This window comes from Hippichthys cyanospilos, chromosome 7 (assembly GCF_059441005.1).
Source record: "Hippichthys cyanospilos isolate Australia breed blue-spotted pipefish chromosome 7, RoL_Hcya_1.0, whole genome shotgun sequence".
Lineage (NCBI taxonomy): Eukaryota > Metazoa > Chordata > Actinopteri > Syngnathiformes > Syngnathidae > Hippichthys > Hippichthys cyanospilos.
Genome location: NC_142375.1, coordinates 10,429,141 through 10,455,574, shown reverse-complemented (window position 1 = coordinate 10,455,574; position 26,434 = coordinate 10,429,141). Strand labels below are relative to the sequence as shown.

The following is a 26,434-nucleotide window of genomic DNA, read 5'->3' as shown; positions in this document are numbered from 1 at the left end:
AGCACAAAACATCGCCTCATTACAGCCTCTCGACTACGCCTAAAGCACTCAGCTAACAGTCCAGATACACAGTTGCTTCAATTCTCATTTGGAACTCAATTAAAATGCAACATTTCATTTCTTGGACGCCTGAGCAAAACATGTTTAGTGGTTGAAGGCACGTCCTTGAGCATATATTCTAAATATACCTTAGGGAGAGCTGAAAGTAAAATTCAATACGCTTCAACACGAGGGCATTGAGTGCAAATGACCTTTACATGGTAGGTGCGGTTTGGCGGCGGACCAAGCCGTTGCCTTTGAGAGTCAAATGGAATGAGAGCGGAGGACGTATTTATGCCTTTGAAAAGTGAGCCCGCCAGCCTTCAGGGACTTGTTGGCAAAGTTCACATTGGAGGGACGTTGGGAATTCTCAGAGCGGAGATGGAGAAACCTTGTAGGATAAGCTATTGGAGCAAAATGCTCCGAGGACAATTTGCCCTTTGTGCCTCAATCAGAAGACGTCACTGGAAACACACTAAAGGAATCTGCGCCGTTCTGTGAAAATATGCTCTCATTAAATCTAGAAATAAGGACACGACTGAACTTGTTGAGTGAAAAAAAAGATGACTGATTCACATTTGGGTATTTTTGTCTCCAAATTTGTCCCATCGTGTATACAAGTCTTATGCAAAAGTCTTTGGGCACGGCTAGTTTTGTTGTTTTAATGACCCAGTCCGAAATAAACATTAAGACGTTGTTAGTATTATTATTATAGAATGAAAATAATCTAATTGCAACCTATTTTCCTCTTAATTTTGCAACTGCAATTTATTATCAGAATATTTTTACAAATTCCTCTTTGTATTTTTTTTCCCCAGATATAAGAAAATAAATGAAGGAAGTCTTGAATTAATCAACCTGAGTTAGATAATATTGTGTTAGCACAACGAGCCATGAATCATGACCTATTCTCTGAGCAACTGTGATGTCATTTTCAGTAATAATAAAAGTGGCAAAAACATGAATCATAAAACATCATAACAATAATGTAAACAAATCTGTAATAATTGTTGCATATATATATATATATATATATATATATATATATATATATATATATATATATATATATATATATATATATATATATATATGTGTATATTTATAAACCCTACTGTTCGATCCAAATATCACAAGACATATTTCGACAGAACTTTGCAGAAAGGTAGGTGGCATGTGGACCAAGTACACATTTTATTGGGTTGTGGATCCTGATGAAGGTTGAGCTGATTTCACATCACGATATTATCATTGCAATATTAATTATTAAAAATATGTTCATCAACTAGCATGAACTTTGAACTACAATGAATGTATGTTAGCAGAGGTCTGCTCGCTATTGTGGCTCTGTAGTTATCGCACAAACAATCCGTGGCATTAGGTCCAATCCAGCATACATATATCACTTTCATTGTATAAGAACGTAAAAAATTAATATAGCATTCAATCCACAGATTCACAATCCAAACATTAAAATCGATGGTGATAATTGGATTAATAAGCACAAAGGCGAAGGCATGGATGCAGCAATGATACCATGCAATGACAGTATTAAAACAAACAAGCACAATGGTGATGTTTAAAACTAACGTATGGATAAAGAGACTGAAAGAGAGAGAGAGAGGAAAACTTAAGGCAGCCGTGATGATATAACAGTAACACTCAACATGTGAAAACTCAGCATTTGCAACTGCGGGAGTGAAACGGAATTCCTATAGTTTTTAGGGGTGAAAGCTCCCTTTCCGTCTCTCTCTTTTTCAGACCGTAATCTGGGGGGCGGGGAAGGGGGGGGTTCTTGGCTTGGTGGCAGGGCTTTCTCACCTGGTCTCACTCCTGCCAGCACGGGCAGCGGGTGGTGTGTGAACGCCATGCGAGGGGACCTCTGGGAAGACAGGGCGTTGAAATCAAACTTCCCCGGCTTCTTAAGTGAACCAGGCGAGGACAGTCCTGGTAAAAAATAAAAATATAAAAGAAAAAAATGGGATCAACAAAAAAAAGTGGGGAGGAGAGTAGGGAAAAGAGAGGTGGGTTTAATCAACATTTTTTTTTTTTTTTTACTATGCCACATTTATTTTATTTGTATTAAAGGGGCATTGATTTCGGATGACGGATGCTCGTAATCCATTCCCTGTTAATTTAAATGAGCCAATCAGAGGACTCGATGGTGCTTGATTGCCTCATCACAATTACAAAAGGAAAAAAAAAAGATCAGAGTTCTTTGTTATTCCTGCCGCTGCAATAACTCGTTCCGATAGAGGATTCCCAGCTCCCAACTTTGAAGTAATGGGCCGGGCAGTATTTTACAAGCGCGTCTTCAAAAGGAAAAAAAAAATGGGGGGAAAAATAACCGAAGCCAATATCAAACTCGCCTTTGTTTGAGCGCCAAGGCACATCTGTAGCAATAATAACCTCTAACTGTGCCACTGTATGTTTTGTCTGTCTTCTTTCTCTTTCTTTGGCTTTTCTCTGCCTTTTTCAGGTGCCAGCGCCAAAGGCGGCCACCGTTACAGCCACAGTCAGCGAGTTGCGGTTTTGGCCGCTGCCAGACCCACAGGCTGGCCGCACGAGAAGAGGGCTTCATTCAGAAATAGCACAAAGTGTACAGTATGGACGCAGCAGCTGCTGAGTGCGAAAGACAAGCAGACGGACAGAGGAGACGGTGGGAGGCAGAGAGAGGCGGCAAGCACGTGGGAGACATGAAAATATGCGAGGGAGCGAAGCGAGGGAGAGAGCAAAGCAGAACCTGTGAGAAATGCAGCAGTGTTTTGTTTTTCCAAGCGTTGCTCTGACGACATGTATGAAATCGGAATGTCATAAGATGTTTGCATATGCTTATTATCTGGCGCGCACACATGTAACGGCATAAAAACAGAGCAAAAAAAAATAGACGTTTCTTGCATTGTGGCGTTTCTTCTAATCTTCCTGACGACTGAGTGATATGATAATGTTTGGTCTTGAAAACTTTTTTTTTTCGGGCTCCGGTTTTGTCATCTATTTTTGTGGCTGCTCCGCATCAAACAGGGCATTAAATATGATTCCTCCTCCAGCTGGAGACGTGTGAAAGTGGATGGTAAGTGTGGGGGCGTGCAAAAACCTTCCCTCCCGGTGTGAAAGAGTTAAGTCTCAATCAGGTGGGAGGGAATATGTGTGAACCATTTATGTCTTCGGCAGACATAAATTAAGCGCCCCCCCCCCAACTGTAGCAGGAGTATGTGGGAGTATTGTGCTGTCAGAAACATTCCAAGCATGAAGACAATCTCGCATGCAGCTTCCGACACCAACAGTCCATAGTGATTTCTATGATACTTGAGTGTAAGCTTAAAAAAAAAAGCCTGGGAATGACTCAGATTTGAAAAGAACATTTAGCAGTACATATCGCCTGAATGTCGAAGCTGATGACCAGAAACAATGACTAGACCATGACAACCTCGGATCTTGCTTCTGACACCAAGTACTGGTACAGTAAATCTCCACTGTCAGCATTAAAAAACCCCAAAACAAAACAAAACAAAAAAAAACAAGAAATGTAATTCCAAAATCATTCTAAACTATAGGTGTTGAACTCCAGTCCTTGCGAGCTGGTATCTTGCATGTTTTCCCGGTTTCTCTGATGATTAGCTAATTAGCAAGCTCTAAAGGGGCTTGAAAATAATCCTTATCATTTGAATCTGGTGTGTTTGAGAAAGAAGTTTCCAAAACATCAGGATACCGGCCTATTCCTCAGCCAAGATGTATTACTTGATGTACAGAGGTGCCTTGAGATACAATAGACTTGAACATTGTGACTCATGTTTTTGCTTCAATAGACATTGCACTGCTCCTGGTGTAAATGCCTTAACCACCTGGGGGCGGTATATCAAAGGCAAATGTGTCGAGAGAGATTGTTATCGATAAGCTTATATTCGTCATTTTTGTAGAGAACAATAAATATATCATAACCATGCCCTTTATCTTTTGAAAAACAATGAAAAACTATTTTTAGAATACACATTTTTATAGGTGTGTAGTAAGCAAAAGGAAGCAAAAGAAAAAGTAAGCAAAAGAAAAAGATTAAATAAAAATACCACTGTGTGATGTAAAACTTGATATTTTTTGTTTGATAAAATAATGAAATATAACTAGCAATTATGCTATGTGGCCAAATGATATGCTAATATGAGTTCTGTGTATTGATAGACCATCTTCCATTAAGGATTACTGAAGCAAAAATATGTGGTGATTTTAAATACACAGATTTTAATTCTCTCTGTTTAATATTTATTTGGCCAGTAAACCTCAACTGGAAATGGTGGTTTTAAAAACACAAATTGTAACTCTCTCTCAATTTTATGTTTAGTAAACTTGAACCGGAAATATAAAAAAAACTGCATGTGGCATCTTAGAAAAATTGTTCACTAACTGCCAAAATGCTGCTTGCTGCTACATGAGGTAAAGTCACTACTATCGTGCTTGGATCAAAATAATTTTGCAAGCAAGTGAAAACACCTAACAAAAAAATAGTGTTACTGTGTTACTGTATAGTGTACTGTATCTAAAGGCACAACTGTAATTCACCTACAAGAATTCCCAGTTCGAGCTTTGCCAGAAACTTGTGGCATTTTTGGCAATATCAGAAAGTGCACAAAGACTATGATTTTTTTTTTTTCAGTGAATAGCTGGGATAGGCCCAGAAGGGTGGGGAAAAAAAGGAATAGGTGAATTTATGAACAGTGAACAACTAATGTGTAGGGCATCATTGTAGAGATTTGGTATAGTGATCGATGTTTGATTACCGATAATTTTGTCACTCGCAACAATTTAAAGAAAAAGAGAACATGGGATTTGAAAAGAAAATTGATCAGCATCTATGTGCTTAACATTAAATGGAGTCGATGACCAGAAATCATCATCATAGGGAAGATGGGGAATCCGCTGACGACAGACATCTGGGCCTTTAAAACACCGACGCTACCATCAGGAGGATGTAAAAGAAAATGTCTCAGCACTTCAGAGACGAAGCCGTCTGCCAATCTGGTTCACATGTGCGCTTGTGCCACAACTGCACTCTTTCTCTCCTGGCAAGCGCCGACGTTCCACTGGCAACCAATCAAGCGCTCCCCTGATGACCCTTCTGTCTCTTTGCACTAACAGGCCTGCCACCAGATGCGCCTCCGAAGCACACAGATACACTAATGTACACACATTTTTTAGGGAAAAAAAGAATGACTCTTAGTTTAAACAAGTCAAGAAAAAGTCTGGGAATTGTAATGTTCAAGACCTCATCCACGCATCTATGAGCCTGTCGTATCACTGAAGCAGCGGGGAAAGCTCACCCCGTGTTTGATTTATTTAACAATCTTTTGGAGCTAATATGAAATCATGGTTGTTTTGCATGCCTTACACCCCCTAGGTCCCCCTCCCTCCCGGAGTCCATGTGGAGCAGATGTCTCCGGCATCCTCACGGATCCCAAGGCTATACACATAGTCATTCACCATCTGGGACCACGCTTCAGCTGTGCAAGTGCGTGTCTGTGCGTGGAAATCTATGGTGTGTATCTGAATGTGACAGTGTACGAATGTGGCTGACGGATGTGTGCATGGTACTGGTGATTGAGAGGAAGGAAAGCGCTGCAAATGGACACATCAAGGCACACCTGTCTGAGTGTGCTAGCTTTGTTTTTCTATCCACCTATATGAGCACATGTGTGTGTGTGTTTGCATACATCCACCTGGGAAAATATTCCCGGATGAGTTAGTATTTAGCAGGTGGTATCCTTCGAAAATCGGATACACCCTGTACCAAACTCGCATGGTGTCTAGGATGATTCTCTTTTGTGTACCGACGCTTTTCTTGTTTTCTAGTCTTCTATGATTAGTAGATGATAATCACCAGCAAGGCTTTCTCAACCTGAGTTCTGATATTTTGTCAGTGATATTATATCAATTCAATGCCAATAAGCTGTTCACCTCATTCCGTACTGTTTCTCTCAGATGCACCTCTTCCAGTACGTGTATGTTAATGGCAGATTTTTTCATTCAATTAGATTCCAGCCTCCATCAGCTGTCATATTAATCTAACCTGTCCGGGGCCTTTATGTAGAATCAACAGTGTTGGTTAATGAAACTTCGACTATAGGCTATTCGTACAGTGGACCCCCGCTACATGAAATTAATCTGTTCCGCAGTTAGGATCATAAAGCGACAATAGAAACCAATGGTAAAATAAACGAAGATAAATACAAACTATATAAAAGATTTTTTTTACCTTTGGAGTGACATGACTTGAGCTTGTTACGGCCATATTCCCTAGCGAGGGTAGCATAGCCTAGCCTAGCTTTCTTCGTATTTCTTGATTACCTTCAGGTTAGTTTCCATACTAATCATCTTCTTACTTCTCCCTTTAACACCACTAGAAATCTTGGGACCCATGGCTAACCAATTAAAGTTTGAATTAAGCACTAAAAAGCACAATAAATATGATAATGTAAGCACATTTGTTCCTTGATGTTTCTACTTCTATGCACTTCCTATGGTCTTTCAGTTTGCTCTGTTACATGATATACGAAGCCTGTTGACAGTAATTGAGTTCTTACAGTTTGAGTGAAACATTGTCAGAACATTGTCCATCCTCTCAACCTGTCACATAGAGCTGTTTTCCAAGATTCTAGTTCACAAGTCTCGTGGCCCAGTGTAGTCCTATTAGTTTCCAAATAATGGTTATTATCACTTTTAGTGCCAAGCGTTATATGAAAAGGCAACTCCTATAGTGCCAGTTGATTTTGAGCATTTTGACACATTTTCAGGCCAACAGAATATTCTATTGTTTGACTATATAGACATTGGTACCATATGAAAGATTGGATTGAATTGTTTACTTAGGGTTAGGGTTTTTTTTTTTTTGTAGCATGTCAAACATTTCAACAGTCCTTCCCTTGGACAAAACATGAAAAAAAACGCTAAAAATGTGTTTTTGATGGCAAAATAACAGTTTGCGTATGTATATAACTACAGTGCTCAGTTGACATCATATTAAGGGGAGCGCTGGCCACGAGTGTTGTCTAGCCATTCATTTAAAATCAATAAAAGTAGAATTTTTCTAAGTATTTCCACGACGATGATTCTCGTCTATGGGACTGAACGAGTTAGTGGTGGGAATCTTTGACTGTCTTACAATTTGATTTGATTTTGATTTTTTATTGTGATATTTGGAGTGATTAAAGTTTAATGCATAGTTTGCAATGTCCAACTGCATTTGAATTCAGAAAGTCGTTAGCAGATACAACCAATGTGGGAGATTGTGCCTAATCATACAACGACAGCATAATTGATCAGAGGTTTCTTGGCACCCTTAATCAACAACTGAATATGATTTTTTTAAGGCAGTGCATTGAGGTTGATAGCTATGCGTTTGCAGTAAAGACTCGTGAACACAAACATTACTGCAAGAACCGACAACAAAATAAAAATTCACGAATTCACGAATTTCTGTACTCAAATGCAGAGAGCAACTGGTTTCTCTCAGGAGCAAGGAGATAATTTGTCGGTGAGCTGGCTACCACGCCAGGGTTTACACTGACTCTTGCCCAGCTGCTGGGATAGGCTCCAACTCGTCCATGACCAAAGAGGACAAGCACAAAAGAAAACGGGACGAATTTATGAATTCCCATGGTCTAAAAGTTAAAATTTTTATAATTATATATAAGTTATAATTGTATTTATAATTTTTGAATTTTTGAATGCAAAAAAACTTTCTCCAACTCAGATCAATAACTTTGCAGATTTATCTGTATGTAATATTGTAGAATAGAAAATGTATAATAGCCTAGTTTTCTAACTTGATTTGAGCTAGCTCCTGCAATAAGGAGGCTGGTATTTGGCATACAGTAAGTGGTTTCCACATCTTTATTCTGCCGACTCATTCACAAGACAGCAAGCTGCACTATGGACCCCAGGAGGCAACACACAGACAAGTTAGACAGACCATAGTGAGCAAGAAGTAGGAAATTGATAGGAGGTGATGCTCTGGGGCGCAAAGACATACAGCCAAGGTTGCTGCTGCTGCTGTGGCCCTGATGAGCAGCAGTCTTAATTACATCTCCAGCTAAGTGGAGCAGGAGCATTGGAGCAGCCGCTGAGGCTCCGGTGATAAACCTAACCATCGCTTTTGGCTACGTCCCTCCCCAGAGTCCTTCCTGCTGTACATATTTTCAATTAGACAGAAGGGAGACTGCAATGGAGGGCGGAAGGGAGTGCAGGAGGAAGGGTTTTACACCTCTGATCCGCAGACGGTAAGCGTCTTAATGAGGGATTTCAAGCCAGGGGAGGGATGGCGAGACAGAGAGGTGAAGGCAAGGCGGGCACCTGAACACCTGCAGGGGCGGGGAGCATGGTAAGCATGGGCGTTTCGATGTGTGAACGTCTGCCTACGGAGGGGGTGTAAAGTGGGCGAGCGGCAGAGGGGCATCTGTGCAGGCACACATTATGCACGTGTGTGTGTGCGCGAAGACACGGAACCTGTGGAGGTCTCTTTATACATGACTGAGTCACTAAGCATGCTCAAACCTATGCATGTGTGTTTACTGGTGTTTTTTTTATGCATGGTGACATCTGTTGGTTAACATGACACTGGGAGGGCAGGCAGGACTTTGGAGAGAAAGCCAGGGAATTCAAGTGAGCTATGCATATGTGACAAAGAATGTCAAACTTCATGCGGATAATCCTGGAAAATCCTGCCACTTAACCACAGAGAATGGGGGGGGTGGATAATCAGCAGGGTATAGTTCTAATATCCATAACTTCAAATAATACTCTTTTCCCCTTTCATTGACCTTACATACAAACATACAGATATATATATATATATATATATATATATATATATATATATATATATATATATATATATATATATATATATATATATATATATATATAGACACAGAGCAAGGAATGTGCTAATAAGAATCAAATATGTAAGTGTAATCAATGTTGTTCTAACCATGGTAAGGAAACTGCACGCCTTCGTTTTCATGTTTTATCTTCCTCTCCTGCACACTGGCCAAATGGTGCTGCACTGAAAGTGGAGAAGGGTATTGTTAACAATGAGATAGGGAAGAGAGAGCGAGTGAGACAGCAGATGAGGGGAAAGTGGAGAGGGTTAAGAGTGAGCATTACGTTTCATGGCTTGTGATCATGAACATGTACTTATTATGTCATTATATGTTATCACGAGGGGTAGCAGCTTTACTGGATTGCTGGGTGGGAGGGGTGGAACTAATGAGAAGGATGATGTACATAGCAGATCACAGTACTGGTCGTGGATACTATCAAAACAAGGGATACATTACAGTAAAGACTTTAATGAAAATCTTCTTGATGTCTGGAGCTATTTATTATGGCTTTCATCACCATTCAGCCAGCACAAAAAGTTGTGAAAGGAAAGGGTGGAAGAAACTGGAGGTTGTAGTAACTTATTTACACAGCGTTTACTTTGGGAAAATATGTTAAAATTATAAGCTATGAATCGAAAGCAACTCTGACTGTGAGATTGACATTTTTTAAACATTGACATGCATATGAGTACAGTCTTTATTTTTGGCAACATGTTGTCATCAGATTTTTCCCTATTATTTGAGTTTGAAAAGATAGGGCGGGCGGGTGAGTGACGTGTCAGCCAATGAGAGTGTAGACTTGGCTTGCTGCTAACAGGGGGCTGAGTGACTCAGCGTGAGTTGGAGCAAACGGGATGGGCGAGTGTCAATACCAGACATAAGAGTCGCACCAATATCAGCCTAATTTGATGGTTTAGGGTAAAGATGCTGATACCACCCACCAATATTTAAAGCCAATTTGACATGGAATAAGCCCTTGTTGCCAAGGTGCTAAACTATGGCGATTTGATATGTTGGTGTCTCATCATGCACGTCAGAAACAATGACATTTGCCATTGTATTAACTGAAATTGTAGTGGAATTGGTAGTCAGTATTAGGGAGTAAATACTTCCACTTATACTGGTATTGACAGGAAAGAAAACATCCCTAGTCCCTACTCTACCTGTCACAGACGGTTGGAGTATTTCTATTTTCTCTGTTGTCTCTGTTTCTTTTTTTTTTTTTTTGTTATACACAATGCATACAGTACGTGTGCAGGGTGTATTACGTTGGAGTAAATGCAGGGGTTAGATAGAGGGATCTGTTAGTGTTCTGGCGATGGTGGATAGGGGTGGGGCTAGGGCGGGACAGTGTGACGAATGGTGATGCTTGCTTTGCTGGTGAGGGACGTGTGAGGTGTTGGCGAGGTGGTACCTGCATCCATGTCATTGGGCCACGCGCTGGATTGAGAGGAGCTGGCAGCGGGCGAGCGTCCGGGATAGAAAACATCATCTGTGGGGCTCTCCATCTCACTGTCGTCTAATGACTTCCTCTTGGTGGAGCTGGTGGAGAAGATATGTGGAGGGAGAGAAAAACATTTGTACTGATCTGAATGTTAAGACTGAGGTCCTAACAAATGTTAGATCACACCCCTCAAAACACAATGTATGAAAACTACAAATGATACACAATTAGAAAGTGGTGGCATAAACAGATTAGCTTCCTGGATGAATGTGTTTGTGTGTGTGTGTGTGTGTGTGTGTGTGTGTGTTTTTATTTAGCAAGATAGTAGTAGTTGTATGTCTGTGTTTTTTTTTTAACTACCTCCGCGGAAGGTTTGCGTACAGTTCCACCTCTGACCTAAAGTGACGGCAAGAAGTCAGAAGAGAGGAAGGACGAATTAAAGAAAGAAAAAGAGGAAAAGCAGAAAGAGTAATTGCATGATTAGAACACCACTTTTACACTGCACAGTACCAACTCAGAAATGGACAAAAACATCTTTATCATCAGTCAAAACGTTTTGTGAACAATAACGTAGCTTCTGCGGTAATTAACCATAAAAGGTTAATCTAAGGGGCAGCAAAAAGGAAAGCATTACAAAAAAAAACCATATACCCTGCTCTCATTTTTAAAATGTAATATCATGTAAAATAAACACATATTTGTTTACATAAATGCTTCTCGCCATGAGCAGAAGATGAAATCGCTTCAAGAAGTCAGTAACTTCAGCGACAACAACATTTTTGTTTTGAATTGACTTAAAGTGTAACTCCGAGATGGATATCAGAAAGTTATTTGCTGTAGCAGGGATGAAGCAGCAAGGAATGAGGAAGTTAAATGAAGTCCTAGCTAGCTAGGCAACATAAGTCTCTCTGAAATTCATGCTAAGTTTACTAATGTTATTCCTTGAGTCAAGCCAACTATATTAATTTGCTCTATGAGCTGTCGGGGGGATTTGCAGTTAGTTTCGACAGCATGAAACGATGATCATTTTGAGAACGCAGCATTAAGCTTGTGTTAGTTGAGAGCTGTAGCGTCTGGATCAGGAGCATCTGGATCAGGGGTGTCAAACGGTTCTGGCCCCCAAATGGGTTTAATGCAAATCTATATTAACTTTTGTCTTGACTTTACATAAAAATGAAATTAAATTTACAATAATTCAAAATTATATCTAAGGTATTGATCTTGTAAATATTCCTGCTTTTTCTTGAAAATTAAAGTACAGTATTATGTCTTCACTTTTCAAAAATGCATATACTGAATTATTTAAAATTTAGACTTTTTTCTCATAAGTCTACTTTATTTATGATACAATACTATAATTTGGGAAAATATACACTGAAAAAAAACTCTGCTGGAGTTACAGTAGGTAAGAAAAAGTAAAAACATTTGTCCACATTCAAATAATGTCCCACCAATGTTGGTAAAACACGATTTGAATAATGTAACCAGTGTGAAAATCTCCATTTTTCCAAGTCAATATTTTTTTTTCAGTGCATAATAATTATTTTTCATTGGTAAGATTAGTATGGGGTCTTTGAAAAAATGTCACCCCTGTCAGTGGTCCCTTGCCTGGACCCAAAACTGAGAAAGTTTTGAGATCTCCTGGAGTAGGTAGTGTGCAGTGGAAAGGAGCAAAAGAGGTGAACATCTAACAGAAAGAAAAGCACAGTCAAAGGGTTGTTAAGGACAAAGGCTGAAGAAAAGGAGTAAATGGTTAATAGTCCAAACCAAAACAGGCGACATCAAGGACGTATCATTTTACAGTGGTGCCTTGATATATGAGCCATTCATCAGCCTATGTTTTGCTTTGACTTGAGAGTGCAGACTTGTGATGTAACAGTTTACTGAAATCACTTAACAAACAACAAGCAGCTGTTTGGCCAACATAATTAGTGAATCAAAAAAGAAAGACTCCGGTTGTTTATTGGCCCTTCCGACTGAAGGTTACTGTCAGTGTAAATATTAAGTAAAACAAAAGGAATTAAAGGTACATTACATTGAGTATTGAAAACAACCACATAATGAACATTAACATACAAAGCAAAACAACACACAATAGGTAATGATTAGCATAGCTGTCCTTAGCATAGATGTAAGAAAACGGTGCTTCTGTAGATTTAAAAAAAAAAAATCACAATACTCACAAATGTACATTCTTTTACCTCCGTTAAGAAAGACTAAAAAAAACGCTATTTCTGTATTGACGAGCCGAGAGTAGAGCGAGGTGAGTACAGCATAGCACCGGTCTCCAACCATTGGGCTGTGGCGCCCATTTGGGACCAGGGTGCAAGCGGAAACCAGCCCAAAAAACAACCAACCGAAAAAAAAAACCTTTGGTTTGCCAGTCAAAGTGAACAAAATTCATCCATCCATGATCTGTATCTTAGGTTGCTGGCTTGATGGTGCCTATCCCAGCATCCTTTGGCCAATCGCAGGGCACACAGAGAGAAACAAAAATTCACGCACCCAATCACACATAAGGACAATTTAGTGTCAAATACACCTGCCATGCATGCTTTCGGAATGTGGGAGGAAGCCAGCATGGCTGGAAAGAACCCACACATGCTCGGGGAGAAAATCCTCCACTAAATAAAAAAGAAGCTGTAACCAATACATAATAGTTCGAATGAATCAAAACCGAACGTACGGCTAAACGTGCAACTGATGGCCATCCATGACTTGGCGTTATCTTCCAAAGATGAAGCTGTTTTGACAAGAGTTCCTTCCCATTGCTTGTGTGACAATATCGAAGGGGAGAAAATAGAAAATGAAAAGGTTGTGCAGGTATGTCGGCAAAAAACTGTGCAAGATACTAAACTGTTGAATCATTTGATGAAGCAGCACCCAAGTGATGATGGGAACGCATGAAAATGCGTGCGAAGCCTATCCACGTACACATTAGCTAGCAGCTTAGCCCTTACTACTGTAAGTAGAGGTTCAGTCACCTGACCAATTTTTGTATGTTTTCTCTTTTTGGTATTGGTGTGGTTGATTTCATTTTATTTTATTGAGTATAAGTGTTTCACATTAAAACGTGTAGGGTCAAAGAAGGAATTATACTTGCAATTCAAGGCACCACTGTACAATATTTTCACACTCGTACAGTCATTGATAGAGAGAGAGAGAGAATTTTAATATTGGGACCTAAGGTTTAGTCACTGGATTTTGAGAATCTGGTACACCTCCTTCACGTACCTGGTGGAGGGAGGGGAGGTGAGGGAACGTCGCCCTACGGCCACCTGGTTGATGTTGTAGTAGCTGGGACTGCTGTCCAGGTCGGCCAATGAGAAGTTAGGGCCTGACGCCGTGGCAACCGGAGCTAACGAGTAAGAAAACAAAGAAAGATAATGAGAAAATGTATGCACACGTGAGAGGTGATGATATCAATACGTCTGTCAATAATTGGGCTGAAATGCAATGAAGTATTTTATTTTATTTTTTTTTTACTTCTGCCAAGCAGTTCATGTTTTAATTGACAAAATTCATGTTAGGTTTTCAAGGGGTGGTGCTTAGGTCAAGGAAAAACACATTTAATTTTGGTGCAGCTCCAAATCAAGGTTTGATTCTTTCTTCTAAAATTACGAGACATATTTGGACATTTTTCTTCATTTCCAAGTGAGTAACCGATGAATATTAATGGAATAATTCAGGCATATGCATGAGGGTGGGTATGTAGGTGTATGTTGGGGGTGATCCAAATTGGAATTTGGCAGCAATCTGTTAAGTACTAATTTATTTTTTCCCTTCTTTTTATCTATTTATGTGTTTGTTTTTAAAAGTTGTTGTACTTACTCTGTGACACTCTGACGAGCTCAGCTACGTTCCAAACCCCTGAGGTGACAAAGCAGTCTTGGAAACTCAGGTGTCCTGTGGGGGGAAATAGACTTTGATTCGAACATTCAAATAAGAAAAAAAAAGAATCACGGGATTTTCTCACCTGAGACAACTATTTGGAAATCAACATGCGTGGTCGCAATATGGAACATAATAAAGTGAGGATATAAAAAATGACCCACTCCTTCTGAAATGCAAGGCTTTTGTGAGACAGTAAAATGAGGCCAAAAAATTTTTGATGTACCATCAGAGTAACCACTACAACTCAATGGAATTATTTGCTTTAATCTTTTTGAGAGAGGAAGTGAAAATCAACCAAGTGAGATAATGTATTGCAAAAGTGTGCACACCCCAAGTGTATTTTTTATCCATCTCAGGGGGATTGAACATGAAATTGCCAGACTGCTTAAGGGCTCTGCTTACAAAAGACATGTGAGCAAATTCCCCCAAAAAGGTGAGCTCTTATTGGTCATTACATAATCAACTTTGATGTCATTTTCAGTCAACAACAAGTGGCGAAATGGCCGTTAAAAAACAGATGGATTTTGTTGCTTAATTCATGTTGCACAAATGCAATATTACTCAGAATACTGTGTTTTTCCAATTAGGGGAGCATAGAACAAAACAGCAAAGCCCTTTAAAGTACCTGTGATAAATCCTTCTAAAGTTAAGCTGATCTCAAATATTTTCTGACATTTGCTCATCTTTTTAGCATTTGCGTAAAAGTTTGGAGCTAATAATTCTATCATCTTAAGCAAGCAAAACAAAAAGCCTCAAAGCACAATGCCTTCTTACCAATGTTTCACTGTAGACACTATTTGATTACTATTTGTCATAAAAGCGGAATAACTAAATGAATGTTCTGAACGTTTTAAAATGCCAGTATTGTTCATTTTTAGCGAACAAACTAGTGCTACCCCTACTTACAAGTGCACTTGCCACATGCTTCCAGATGAGATTAGTCATTTTTCTTAGTGTGTGCTTACCATTGGGTGGTGGTTTAATGTCTGTGTCTCCCTGTTGGCTGGAGCTGTCTGATTGTCCGGATTCTGCACAAAAACGGAGACAGGAAGAGAAACCTTTACTATTTGTACGATCTTTCTTTAATTACTGTACCGTTAAGTGCTGTTTATAGTCACACACAGTAGCCATAAGCCTAACTGTGATTAGCGAGGTGTAGAAGTAACAAGCTAAATTTACAGTATGTGCTAAGTTATGTTATACATGTGTTAGAGAAGTCACGCATTTTTGTTAAAGTGTGACATTTTTTCATATCCTGGAAAACTCGCTCCCATCTTCCCGCTGAGTAAAGGTGCAACGATTTACAGAGTGCTGTTACGCCAATAAGTATCTAACTACGTAATCATATCTCGTGCCCTAATCCTATTTAATACCTTCTTGCTGGTAGGGATTTAGTCTGCATAAACAGAGCACCTTACGCACACACATACACACTCTTTCTCTCGCATATGAACGCACACCCACATGAGCATGTGCACTCGCAATCTGTTTCTTTCTCTAATTTCTGTTTCATTGCCGCAAAAACAGACTCTGGAAAACAGCTGACCACGGGAGTCTGGCTGTGCCCGAGGATTTGAGGCAGAGCGCATTTTAGTCGCAGGAAAACTATTCCCCATGGGGGCAGACAAGCAACACTAATCTGTGTACACATGCACATTTGTGCACACCTGTTATGAATGGCCTATGAATGCAATCGGCTTCACTCACACGAGCGGTTAGCCGCAAACGAAAGGCCTTGGCAACAAAGGGACAAAATTAGGAATGGAGACTTTGACGTGTCAAAAGAGAGCATCGTCTTTTTGTTGTCCAGGTATTTGTCATCTGCGTGACAGCATTCAGATTCATAGCTTTGTAGTGGTTGCAAAAGTACTTACACTTCAAGTACAGGCACATAGTTAGGTAAAAGTAAAAGGACTCATCCTCCTAATCCTTCAATACAAAGTGTAAAAATGTTGAAATGTACTAATGTAAATAATATTACATATATTTTTTAACTTGAATATAATAATATGCTTGTATGTATATATATATATATATATATATATATATATATATATATATATATATATATATATATATATATATATATATATATATATATATATATGTGCTGATTTTATTACAAAAATTTTGTAGCTGTGTCAAACAACTCCATTAAACAAGGCCATTAACTGTGAATATCAGTGAATATTGCTTCTCCCACTCTCTTCTTCCAAGTCACTGCCATTTCTGTATGTCCGTTTGTAAGACTCTGCAATCTCAATCAATTAAGCTGACTTAACCTCTCTTTATTTACATGTTTTTGTCACACCGTTTTCTGTAAAAAAGGAACAAGGCTGTTTTGACAAAGCAAGAAAAGAATTCTCTTCTTGCATTGTCAAAATAGCCTTGTTACTAATCAAGATTTGAACTGCTCATAATTTGTGATTAAAAATAAATAAATAAATAAATAAATAAGAAGAACCGATCACCAATAAACCCTAAAAATACTCATAAACACACTGATCAACATTCAGCACAGGGAAAATGGGGTGTGGGCAACCTGACAAAAATAATCAAATTTAAAAAGAGGGAAAAAAAATCTGACTGCGCTGAGAAACTTTGGTTTATTAACAATAAAAGTGTGCTGTCCCTGGAACGAACAACGTTACATGCGGCATTGACCGATCGGCAAATTACAGCGTTGCAAACCGACTGCCAAATTTTTGCATACAATGCCAAATAGAAGCCCATTCAATCGTGATCATCTAGATATCCGTTTTCAACCTCAAGGGATTGAAACATTAATGTCTTCAGAAAACAAATTCTGAAGCAGAGTACAGATATTTGTCATGTACCTGAGTAAAGGTGAGGGTGGGTGTGTGCCTGAACACTATCTGTGGTTAATTCAGACCAAAGTTGCTAGCAAGCGAGCTAAAGGAGGTGTTTATCCACAGGCTGTAGGTGATAACAGAACACATAGACTCCTGCCAGCAGCACTTGCCATGCAGCCGCTCTAAGCCACAAGATTAGCCTAGTGAGCAGAAAAAATAACAGGCCTGTCTCGCAGCCTATGAAGAGACGGAGTGCAGAAAGGCAAAGACGAGACCTCCCTTTCTGCTTGCTCCTCTCATGCAGAATCCCTCACTCGTCGCCGTCGCTCCATCGCGGGCCGCATGTAATCCTGGCAGCCATCTTAGAGCTTGGCAGCCATCTTAGTGTTGGCGGTCGCTCCGCATTCCAGGTAACTGACGGCACTGGCTTCCAACGCATGAGGCTGCGCGCGCACCCAGATACATTGAGCCCCTCGTAGACGGACAAACACTCGAGAGTAAACATTAGAGTGCCAATAAAAACTGTTGGGAAAAACAACCCGACTTCACTGGACTTTTACCGGCGTGTAGTATTTCGCCGCAGGGCTCGAGAATATTACAAACGCTCCATTTCTCGCACAGTCTAACACTGGTTGGAAGACTCAGCAGCAACTGTATACAGAGTGTGCTGTGAGCCTGAGGCGTCTGTGTGTGTGTGTTTGTGCATGTTTAGATTCCCAAAACCACAATTACCCTTTACAATTAGCCAGCTGCAAAAATGATGCAGCTCTACATCGCTACCATAACTTATCAATTTCACTGGAAAGCAACACAGCGATCAAACTGTTGGGTTGAGAAAATGAAACACGGGAGGTCCGCTGTTTATCACGACTGGGCCAGTTATCCTATAACAGCCACAACCCGTCTATACTTGCAGCAAGCCCTTTATCTTGCCGCCCCAGACCCCTAAAGCTCTGGCCTGAGCACCTCCAATCAGAGCTCTGCAGGCCCCTTGGACGCCCCTCGACCTCAAGTAATCCCGCAACACTAACGTCAAACCTTTCAGCTTCACGCGTAGTCCCTCTCAGCCAAAACAGTCAAATTAGGACAGAGGAACTCTGTCATTGCAGGGTCGCCTGAGGTTACTTATGAGCTAGATATGAACGTTGGGCCATAAACATTGACATTACTTAAACTGTCACGTCAAGATGTCTTGAGCCCCAACTTGACTTGAGAGTGAATCACGAGTTGAATTGTGACTTTGTGACCATAAGTCTGAATAATACACCAAGCTCGCCAATTAGTTTCGGATCTTCAATATCGGTAGAGTAATGTCGAGTGCAACATGTTTTAACACTCATTTCATTTCTCAGGCGATCACTATACTTCGGTGGCATATGACACGTGAAAAAAAAAATGTTAGGGGATGAAATTGTAATTTTCCCTGGCACACCTGATCATCTCTGACAGCCGCAAAGTCACGTGTGTGGTGCTGTCATGGTATGAGGTGTAATTGACTAAAAAGATTGAACATAAAAGAGAATTCTGTATTTGTTAAGTCTCCTCTATACTATTTACACAACTATAGATATAACTGCCTCTCCAGATGACTATGAGAACTTCCAAACCATCTCACCCCTCTTATTTCTCACGGTAGTTAATGTAGGATGGCAAGCTGCTCAACATTCCCTACAGGCTGGTGTAGAAGGTTCTACAGACTACTGTACCTCCCACTGTCAACGCTCACATATTTCTGTGGCTTTTTGCTTTATCAGTTCCATCTGTAGTGCATTTTCCTCCGCATCCCATTTTGCCATGTGCGACAGACATATGGTCCTCTCTAAGCGCTTCCAGCCCTGTCGTTTTATGAGACTCAAATAATAACTCCTAAACCAGGCCTACATCTTTCCACTTGCCACGACTTGCTGCAACGTGGATTTTGAATTGAAATAAACTTCTTTTTTACCATGACAATATTTATTAGCGGAATGTTAAGCTTGGCTAATTGACCTCTTGACTTTTGCTGTTAAATAAAGGGTGTGCGAGGTCAGATCAAGAGAGACCAGCAGACAGACAGCAAAATGCCAAAATGGAGTTCTGAAGGAGGAAAAACATTATAGATGACAATTCACTGAAATGAGTTTGGCAATTTTTGTACCAATATCGACTACTAGGGATGCAGGGAGACACAAATCTCACAAGACGTGATGTCTCACAAGGTTGACACCATGAGAACAAGATGAAAGGATATTTTGCAAAATTGGTCATAGAAAATAATGGCCCATGTAAATTTTTCAAAATAATTTCTTTTTACTACAAAGACCGCAGGAAAATGAATAATTTAGCATTAGCAAATATAAACATGAACTTTTGGTACAGGCTCATTTTTCAGCTGCATATTTTAACAACACACATGCAGTTTGTATTAGCTGCGGCGGTTGGCATATTTTTTAGCGTTTTTGTAAACTTCCTTTCCTGTTGATATTTTGGTTTTCCCAATGAAAAAAGAGAGGACAGACAGCGTCTAAAGACTGCGAAAACATAATGAGCTGTGTGCATTTTGTCAAACTATTCATTAAGAGAAAAGCTCTCAGCTGCTGCTGACAAATAAACCTGAAGGAAAGTGACTCTTCCGTTTATGTTTATGTTTATGTCAAAAAAGCATTTCGAAATACACTTTTGTCTCTTTATGATGAATAAAACAAGTACAAGTAGGTTAGTCATTTTTTTAGTAACTTCATTACTCAAGTCAATTTTAATTTTCAAATTTCTCAAATTTTGCGACATTTTTAAGGAGAAATGTAAATGAGATCATAAAAAAAGCGACTGGGTGAGCAGCCGTAACAACAGCTCAAATAATTATCCTCTTTGTGTATTTTCCAAAAATTTTTCTTCTCCCATTCTAACTCTTTTTGGGCTATTTTCTTCATTACTCCTATTTACAAAGCGCTACAATTCCTCCCTTATTTCACACTTTGCTTCCTTTTTGCATTGCACTGAGCCATTTGCACTCTTGAAGTGTTTTGGCTGTGGTATTTTATTGATTGAAGAACACTGATGTTATACACCTTCAGCAATTGTCTACAAATGCAAGGAGCTTCAATGTGTTTCCATCCTAACTCATCTTGAAGCAAATGTGAGTGACAGTATTTATGCTGTGATAGAGGAATTGCAATTTCAACACCGTGGCCACAGACATCTATGACTTCAGCACCCTCAAACTGGTCACTGAAGACTTCAGTCATAGACCTTTCCTTCATCTGATGACATTTTCACACAACATGTACACAAAAAGGGAATATAATTGAATGCCAATGCTAAATAACAAAATAAACGAATGTCTTTCATATTTTGATTAGAAATGAGTATTTTATATACTTATTTTCATTGTATTATTATTTTTTATGACTGTCTTTTATATTTTATGTGCAGCAATTTGTTACAGCTGTGGGTTGTTGTGAAAGTAGTTGACTAGTAAAGCTGAGTTCAGAATTAAAGATATTAGGGGTGTTACAGGGCTTTAGGCTGCCATTTTATGAAAATAACCTGTCAATTTGTTTTCATTTAATTGATGAATCCGATGAAAAAAATACATTCTATGTAATATGTAAATTTCCTGTGCAATGTTACGGACGTTACACTGCTTACACAATGGACTGTAGTTAAGTGTAGGCTCCAAAGTATGAGTAGCAGGTGATTTTTTTTTTTTTTTTTTTGTGATTTGACTGTTGATCAACATACTCCATTTACATACTCATCGGCAAGTCATGATTACTGATTGGTGCCCAGTAAAATACATTTTTGCATATTAAAAATTCCAACATTTAGTATAATTCGTAGCAGTAATTACACATTGATCATTATAAGTTATGCTTTTGAGTTTAATAAACGTCATCAAACACTGCTTTTTATTAGTGAGTGAGATATGCAGTGATTATATTTAACATTTTGTCATTGAGATTGGACACCTACAATGTTGGTATGTAAGGCTTGGTGAGAAAACAATAATTTGTCCAATTTGGTCATTTCACTTTGTCTCTGTCGCGATGTGTTGCTTCTTTCTGTGGCTTTCTTTGGAAAAAGCACATCACCCGTGTCCCCACTTTTCCATCAGCGCCTCCTCCTCCACGCTGCTCTTCTCCTCCCCAAAACACAGGATCACGCAGTACAGCCTCCCAATTGGGTTTCGCTTAAGAGGTTTATCGGTATGTTGCTAAACATTCTGACCTTTTTTTAATCTTTAATGCGCTTAAAATGTTCCAAAACCTCCTAATCCCCCTGGTTATCCCACACAGATGTTCACTCCGCTCTTTTATTGAATAATATTTCATTATTTTTCTTTTAACATATATGTATTTTCTCATAGATACACATTTTGTTCAACCGTATCTAATACAGAAGCAAATATCGCAGTTTTCTGTTGCTGTAATGCATAACGCATACATTTTACTGAGCCAAACCAGATGTGTGAATGTGACTCATTTATAAAAAAAAAAAAAAAAAAGGTTTGAATGACTAATTTTAAAAACACTCTTAACAGTCTAGTTTTTGTAAGTGCTCTGCGTACATATGGATATTCATGTGAATCTATTAGCGTATGGATGTATGCATTTGTGTGACTGTGCCACTCACAGCCAGGCAAACCGTTTGGCGAGGTGTGTATGCCTGTGCGCGTGTGTGTGTGTGTGTGTGTGTGTGTGTGTGTATAGCAGGTGTGCCAGGCTGCCTTGCGCAGCTTGCTGCCCATCTGTGCTCCCGTCTGTGTGCCGCCTGCGCCCACGCTTTGCCAACAGCGCCACACCACAGCAAGAAGACCCAGGAGAGAGGGATGCTGAGAGATGAGGGGGGGAGCAGAGGAGGTGGGAGAAAAGGGGGATTACAAGGAAGCTAGGAAAAAGGAAAGAGAAAGAAAGTGGGAGGGGGATTGGCGTAGGGGTTAAGGGTCCAGAGAGTATACATGAACTTGCAGGGAATGGGAGGCGTGTGATGGCGGGTTGCTCAGTGGAGGTTTTAGGGTGTTGGGGGTGTATCGTGGCTGGCTGGATGCCCATACATGCCCCCCTTTCATTATCGCGCTTCACTCCTTCCTGTCCGGCCCTCCCTCTCTTGATTCATCTGCCTATCTGTCATCTACAATGTAAAACAAACAAAAAAAAAAAAAACCTCACTAACAAATATTGGGCCTCTGGTCTTCCTCATGGTGTTGGTCAAGTGTGCCACTCAGGTGTGAGTAACATTTCTGCAATAATGCCAAACATCACCCCATAAAAGATGACAAGTATAGATCTTGGACAAAAAACAGATTAAAAAAATGTTAAGTATTGTTGCTAATACCTAAATTCATTTTTACCTTGTGTATGAATGTACATAATATTTATGAACAGTGAACTATGAATATGATCTATGAATCATAAGGTTGGCTTGGGCACATGAAAAACAGATCTAGTCTAGGGAAGGTCTAAGTCATTGATTGCCTGGATCTAGAAATGCTTCCCCCTCCGTTTTTGGGAAGAAAAAAAATAGGTATTAATGTGTAAAAAACAAAACAAAAATGCTGCTTGTTGTTGGATCAGTCATCAGGCTGTACTACGATTACCTTGTTAAATCAATTATAAACTTGATTTTCACATGGGCCATGATTATAGGATATTGTTTGAATTCAGTTAAAATTATCTTAAGTTATCCCACATGCACTTTGCAGAACAAGAGTATACGGAAGAAGAGGGTGACTTAAAGTGCATAGCGCTACAATAGAAAATATGAAAAAGAATGACCATCTTCCACAGGTTAACAACATCTGGTCGTAAAGTCAACGAGTTCATCTTTGGGCCAAGCTGTACTTTTTAAGCAAGTTCTGTTAACATCACAAAGTATACAATATATATATCAGCTCAAAAAGCTGATGTGACATGACTAAAATATACTTACTGATGAAAATATTGGTTCCTATATTAGTAACTTGGGTCATTCCTATTCAGAACAGTCTTCATTTGTAGAAACCTATTGTGCTGCATGTGTGTGTGTATACATGGCTGGGGGCCCCAGCACAGTTCATGACCCCGCCTAACAAAGTGTGAAAGTCCCCCCGCCGAGTTGATACTGATATAACTGTCCCCTAAGTGGTGTTGACACCGGCATTATTACCCTGTCAACCTCCATATCTCCTCAGCTTAAAGGAGTCAACCGGGACAGGGGCCCAAAACATGTTAAGGCCCCGTGTCTCGGCACGGTCCTGCTCCGGCCCAAATAAATATTGCAACACAAAGGCCGGAAAGGAAAAGAGTAAGAGGAAGACGGGAAGGAAAGGGGGAGTATACAGTACTGTACTTTCACTGCTACCTATCAGTGCTTGTTTGATGCAAACAACTGCAACACAGGCTGAAGGTGTGGCTGCAGTGAGGGGTTATTCCCACCAGGTGGCGATTTCCTGGCATGGGACTCCATGGTGAAATGCAAATAAGGAACAAGGCCTTGGGCCAGACTCCTGGGCTAGCTCAGACTTCACTCTCTCCACTAGAGAGAGAAGCAAACCCGCCACAGAGACTAAAGACAAAGACATGAGAAGGCAAGGACATGTGAAGAACAGAGCGGTGAATGTTAGCGAGATAGAGTTTATCCCCCACTGCATTTTGCTCTGCGATAGCAAGAGCCAACAGTGAGGTCCAAACACTAACACAGTCAGAGGGAAAGCTAAACATTCAAAGGGTGCACATTAACAAACAAGACCGAGGCAGGTGCTTGCATGTAAAAAGGAATTTCAAAAGTTCAATAATTACACAAAATTTAAGTTGGGAAAGTCCTAAAATCAAAGTCAAATGCCCTTGTGGAAACCAGTGCTGTCAGGAGATTAAAAGAAAAATGCTCAACCAGAAGATTAAAAGATCAATATACAATATTAATATACATATTTTTGCAATGGCTCACCACATTAGCGTTAATGTTGCTGTCGTTAGCTGTAGCTGCAGTTGCAGCTGGGTGCTTTGCATTTAGGTGGTAGCTTGAGCTGCTTCTGGGGTAAACAAAAGGTGCCTTCAGGGTATTTAATATTTTTTGATACATTTACAACACAGAAGACTCACATTTAATACCGCTTTCATGTCTTTCTTTTGCCATTCCATTCACAATGAGAGTCTATCAGGTGATGTCAAACATAATGACGACTAATCAGTGTCCAGCGTGTGATTGACCTTTGTTCCAACCCCAAAAAACAAGCAGAAGAAGCCCAATCAATGCAACACGGTTCTAATCAGCATGCAGAAAACTTAGTTATATATTAAAAATGAGATCAACATGGTTAAAAAACATGCTTTAACTATGACTGCAATTAATCGATCACAATTAATCTCTTTGTATGACAGCATCGTGGAAACCAACCAAAACTTTGCATCAGTGTGACGCACAGCTCTGTCTTGGCAGTGCAATGCATTATGGTTAAAATGAAAAAAAAAAAGAGAAAAAGTATTAATATTGACCCATTTTGTTCAAAAGGCAAAATATTTGTCCAGAGTTGGTCAAGCCTTTTCATGGGGAGGCCATGAACCAAATAAGTGACAAAAACCGATGATAATAAGAAAAACATTAGAAATGAAAACAATTAAAATGTAAAAACTTCCAGTGAAGTTACCATAAGTTGCATAATGGTAAGAGTCAGTCACCAAGTTCACTATTGATTCTGAATGTTAACACTTTACTAGTAAAGTTAACATATAATTTATAACAGTAACTGTTTGACTGGAAAAGATCATTTTTATCTTTTCAACTGGGGAAAACTGTTGACCAGCATCCTGTAATGGATTGTGTGTTCGACCTTTTACGGTCCACTCTAACAGCTACTAAAGAATGAGACAAGCATTTGCAGAATGGCTTGGGCAGTATAAATCAGATCTCTATCTAACGCGTGTGACCATGAGAGGAGTACGAGACACTAGTAGGGAGTCTCGGGAGTCTACACAGCAGGAGAAGCTATGCAACCTGACACAGACAACATCTCAAGACAAAGCAGCGAATCAGCATCAAAAACAGAGGAGGATCAGTACAAGGGGTTGAGTGAAGGCCTCGACTTCAATTTTTCCTCCTACAGCATCTTTTTCTGCTGGCCCATAAATACACTTTTTAAAAAAATCCATTTACTTAAATACACTTGCTGCCTTCTGCCTTGCTGTTCTTTTAGGTAAACCTCGTTCATGCGCTCCAATTGAAGCCATATTTGTCTCCATATGCTCATTAGCTTTCTTTGTTTCTGAGGTCAGTTTAAACAATGCTGACCACCTGCTTGTTTTTCAGATATCACATTTGTTAATTTAACAATCCTGTCATGTTGTTATTTCAGTTGTCTTTGGCCCATGTGCATTTCTTCGCAAGACACATAAAAGAAAGTGAACTACGCTGGCAGAGCGCTGGCGCACTCGACAGCCAAGGACACATCGATAAGAATGAGAAAACATCCTCAATTCAGTCGCACACACAAACACGCGCCCGCGCACACATCCACAAAGTGATACCGACGAAGGTTGCCAACTCCTCCAAAAGCTCCGCTGAGATAACGGCGATAACAAACATTCCTGCCGCAGCCAAGTGCGACTCTCGCGAGGAGCACTTCAATGAAAACTCGTAGCAAATGTGCCACTTTACGAACATAACAATACATCAATAAGTCAGTTGGGCGAACGCGTCGAACTGTAAAGCAATAGACCCAATTATAGCGAAACTCGTAAACTATTATCTCTGGGGAAACAGCAGAAATAATGATCATTCAGTTGGGAACGCACCAAGTCATAAAGCCTGTCTTGGAAAAAAAAAAATATAACAAAGAACAGGGTAATTTCAAGAGGCAAAAATAACAACACTGGTAGTTTTGTTGGATTGCCATGGTGACAAAAAGAAAACTGGAGATTGTCGCTCCTTACTGGGCTGAGCGGACTCAATATGTGTATGTCCCATTGAGAAGTACGAACACCCCAAGTGACTGGATTCTATCAAACGATGCCAAGAGGACAGAGGGATGACTGGTTGGTGGTGTACGATCAAAGGAAAAAAAAAAAAGAGTATACTCGCAGGGAAGACAATAAAGGAGACACAAGGCATCATATAAGTGAAGGGAAGCACCAGGAGAGCAAACTTGATCAATGCCATCACGCTGTCACCATGACAAACACACAATGCCCACAATCAGGGTAAGAAGACGCCGGAAGAAGGGTCAACTTTGACCTTTTGGCATGATATACAAGTGGCGGACGATGCCAGCCGGCCATCAGGAAGTAGAGAGGGAACTCAATGTGTGTGTGAGTGTGTGAGAAAGTGCAAACACGAATGCCTAAAGCCACACACACACACAACCATGAAATCAAATTGTATCCCCCAATGGAAGCCATGTTAGTGGAAGCTTGACGAGGGTT

General features: G+C 39.9%; 1 protein-coding gene across 11 annotated transcripts in view; it reads right to left on the bottom strand.

Moving 5' to 3' along the window:
- Positions 1 to 26,434, bottom strand: part of nfixa (nuclear factor I/Xa) — a 139,390-nt gene that overhangs the window by 19,636 nt on the left and 93,320 nt on the right. For 6 of the 11 annotated variants that reach the window (XM_088418532.1, XM_088418539.1, XM_088418534.1 and 3 more), the window contains 7 exons: positions 15,213 to 15,275; positions 14,185 to 14,259; positions 13,588 to 13,711; positions 10,714 to 10,749; positions 10,324 to 10,451; positions 9,017 to 9,091; positions 1,861 to 1,986 (listed from right to left, as the gene is read on the bottom strand). In XM_088418532.1, coding sequence (XP_088274658.1) covers positions 1,861 to 1,986; positions 9,017 to 9,091; positions 10,324 to 10,451; positions 10,714 to 10,749; positions 13,588 to 13,711; positions 14,185 to 14,259; positions 15,213 to 15,275 — 627 coding nt within the window. The remainder of the gene's footprint in view (positions 1 to 1,860; positions 1,987 to 9,016; positions 9,092 to 10,323; positions 10,452 to 10,713; positions 10,750 to 13,587; positions 13,712 to 14,184; positions 14,260 to 15,212; positions 15,276 to 26,434) is intronic. The other 5 variants (XM_088418533.1, XM_088418541.1, XM_088418538.1 and 2 more) reach the window with 3 other exon arrangements.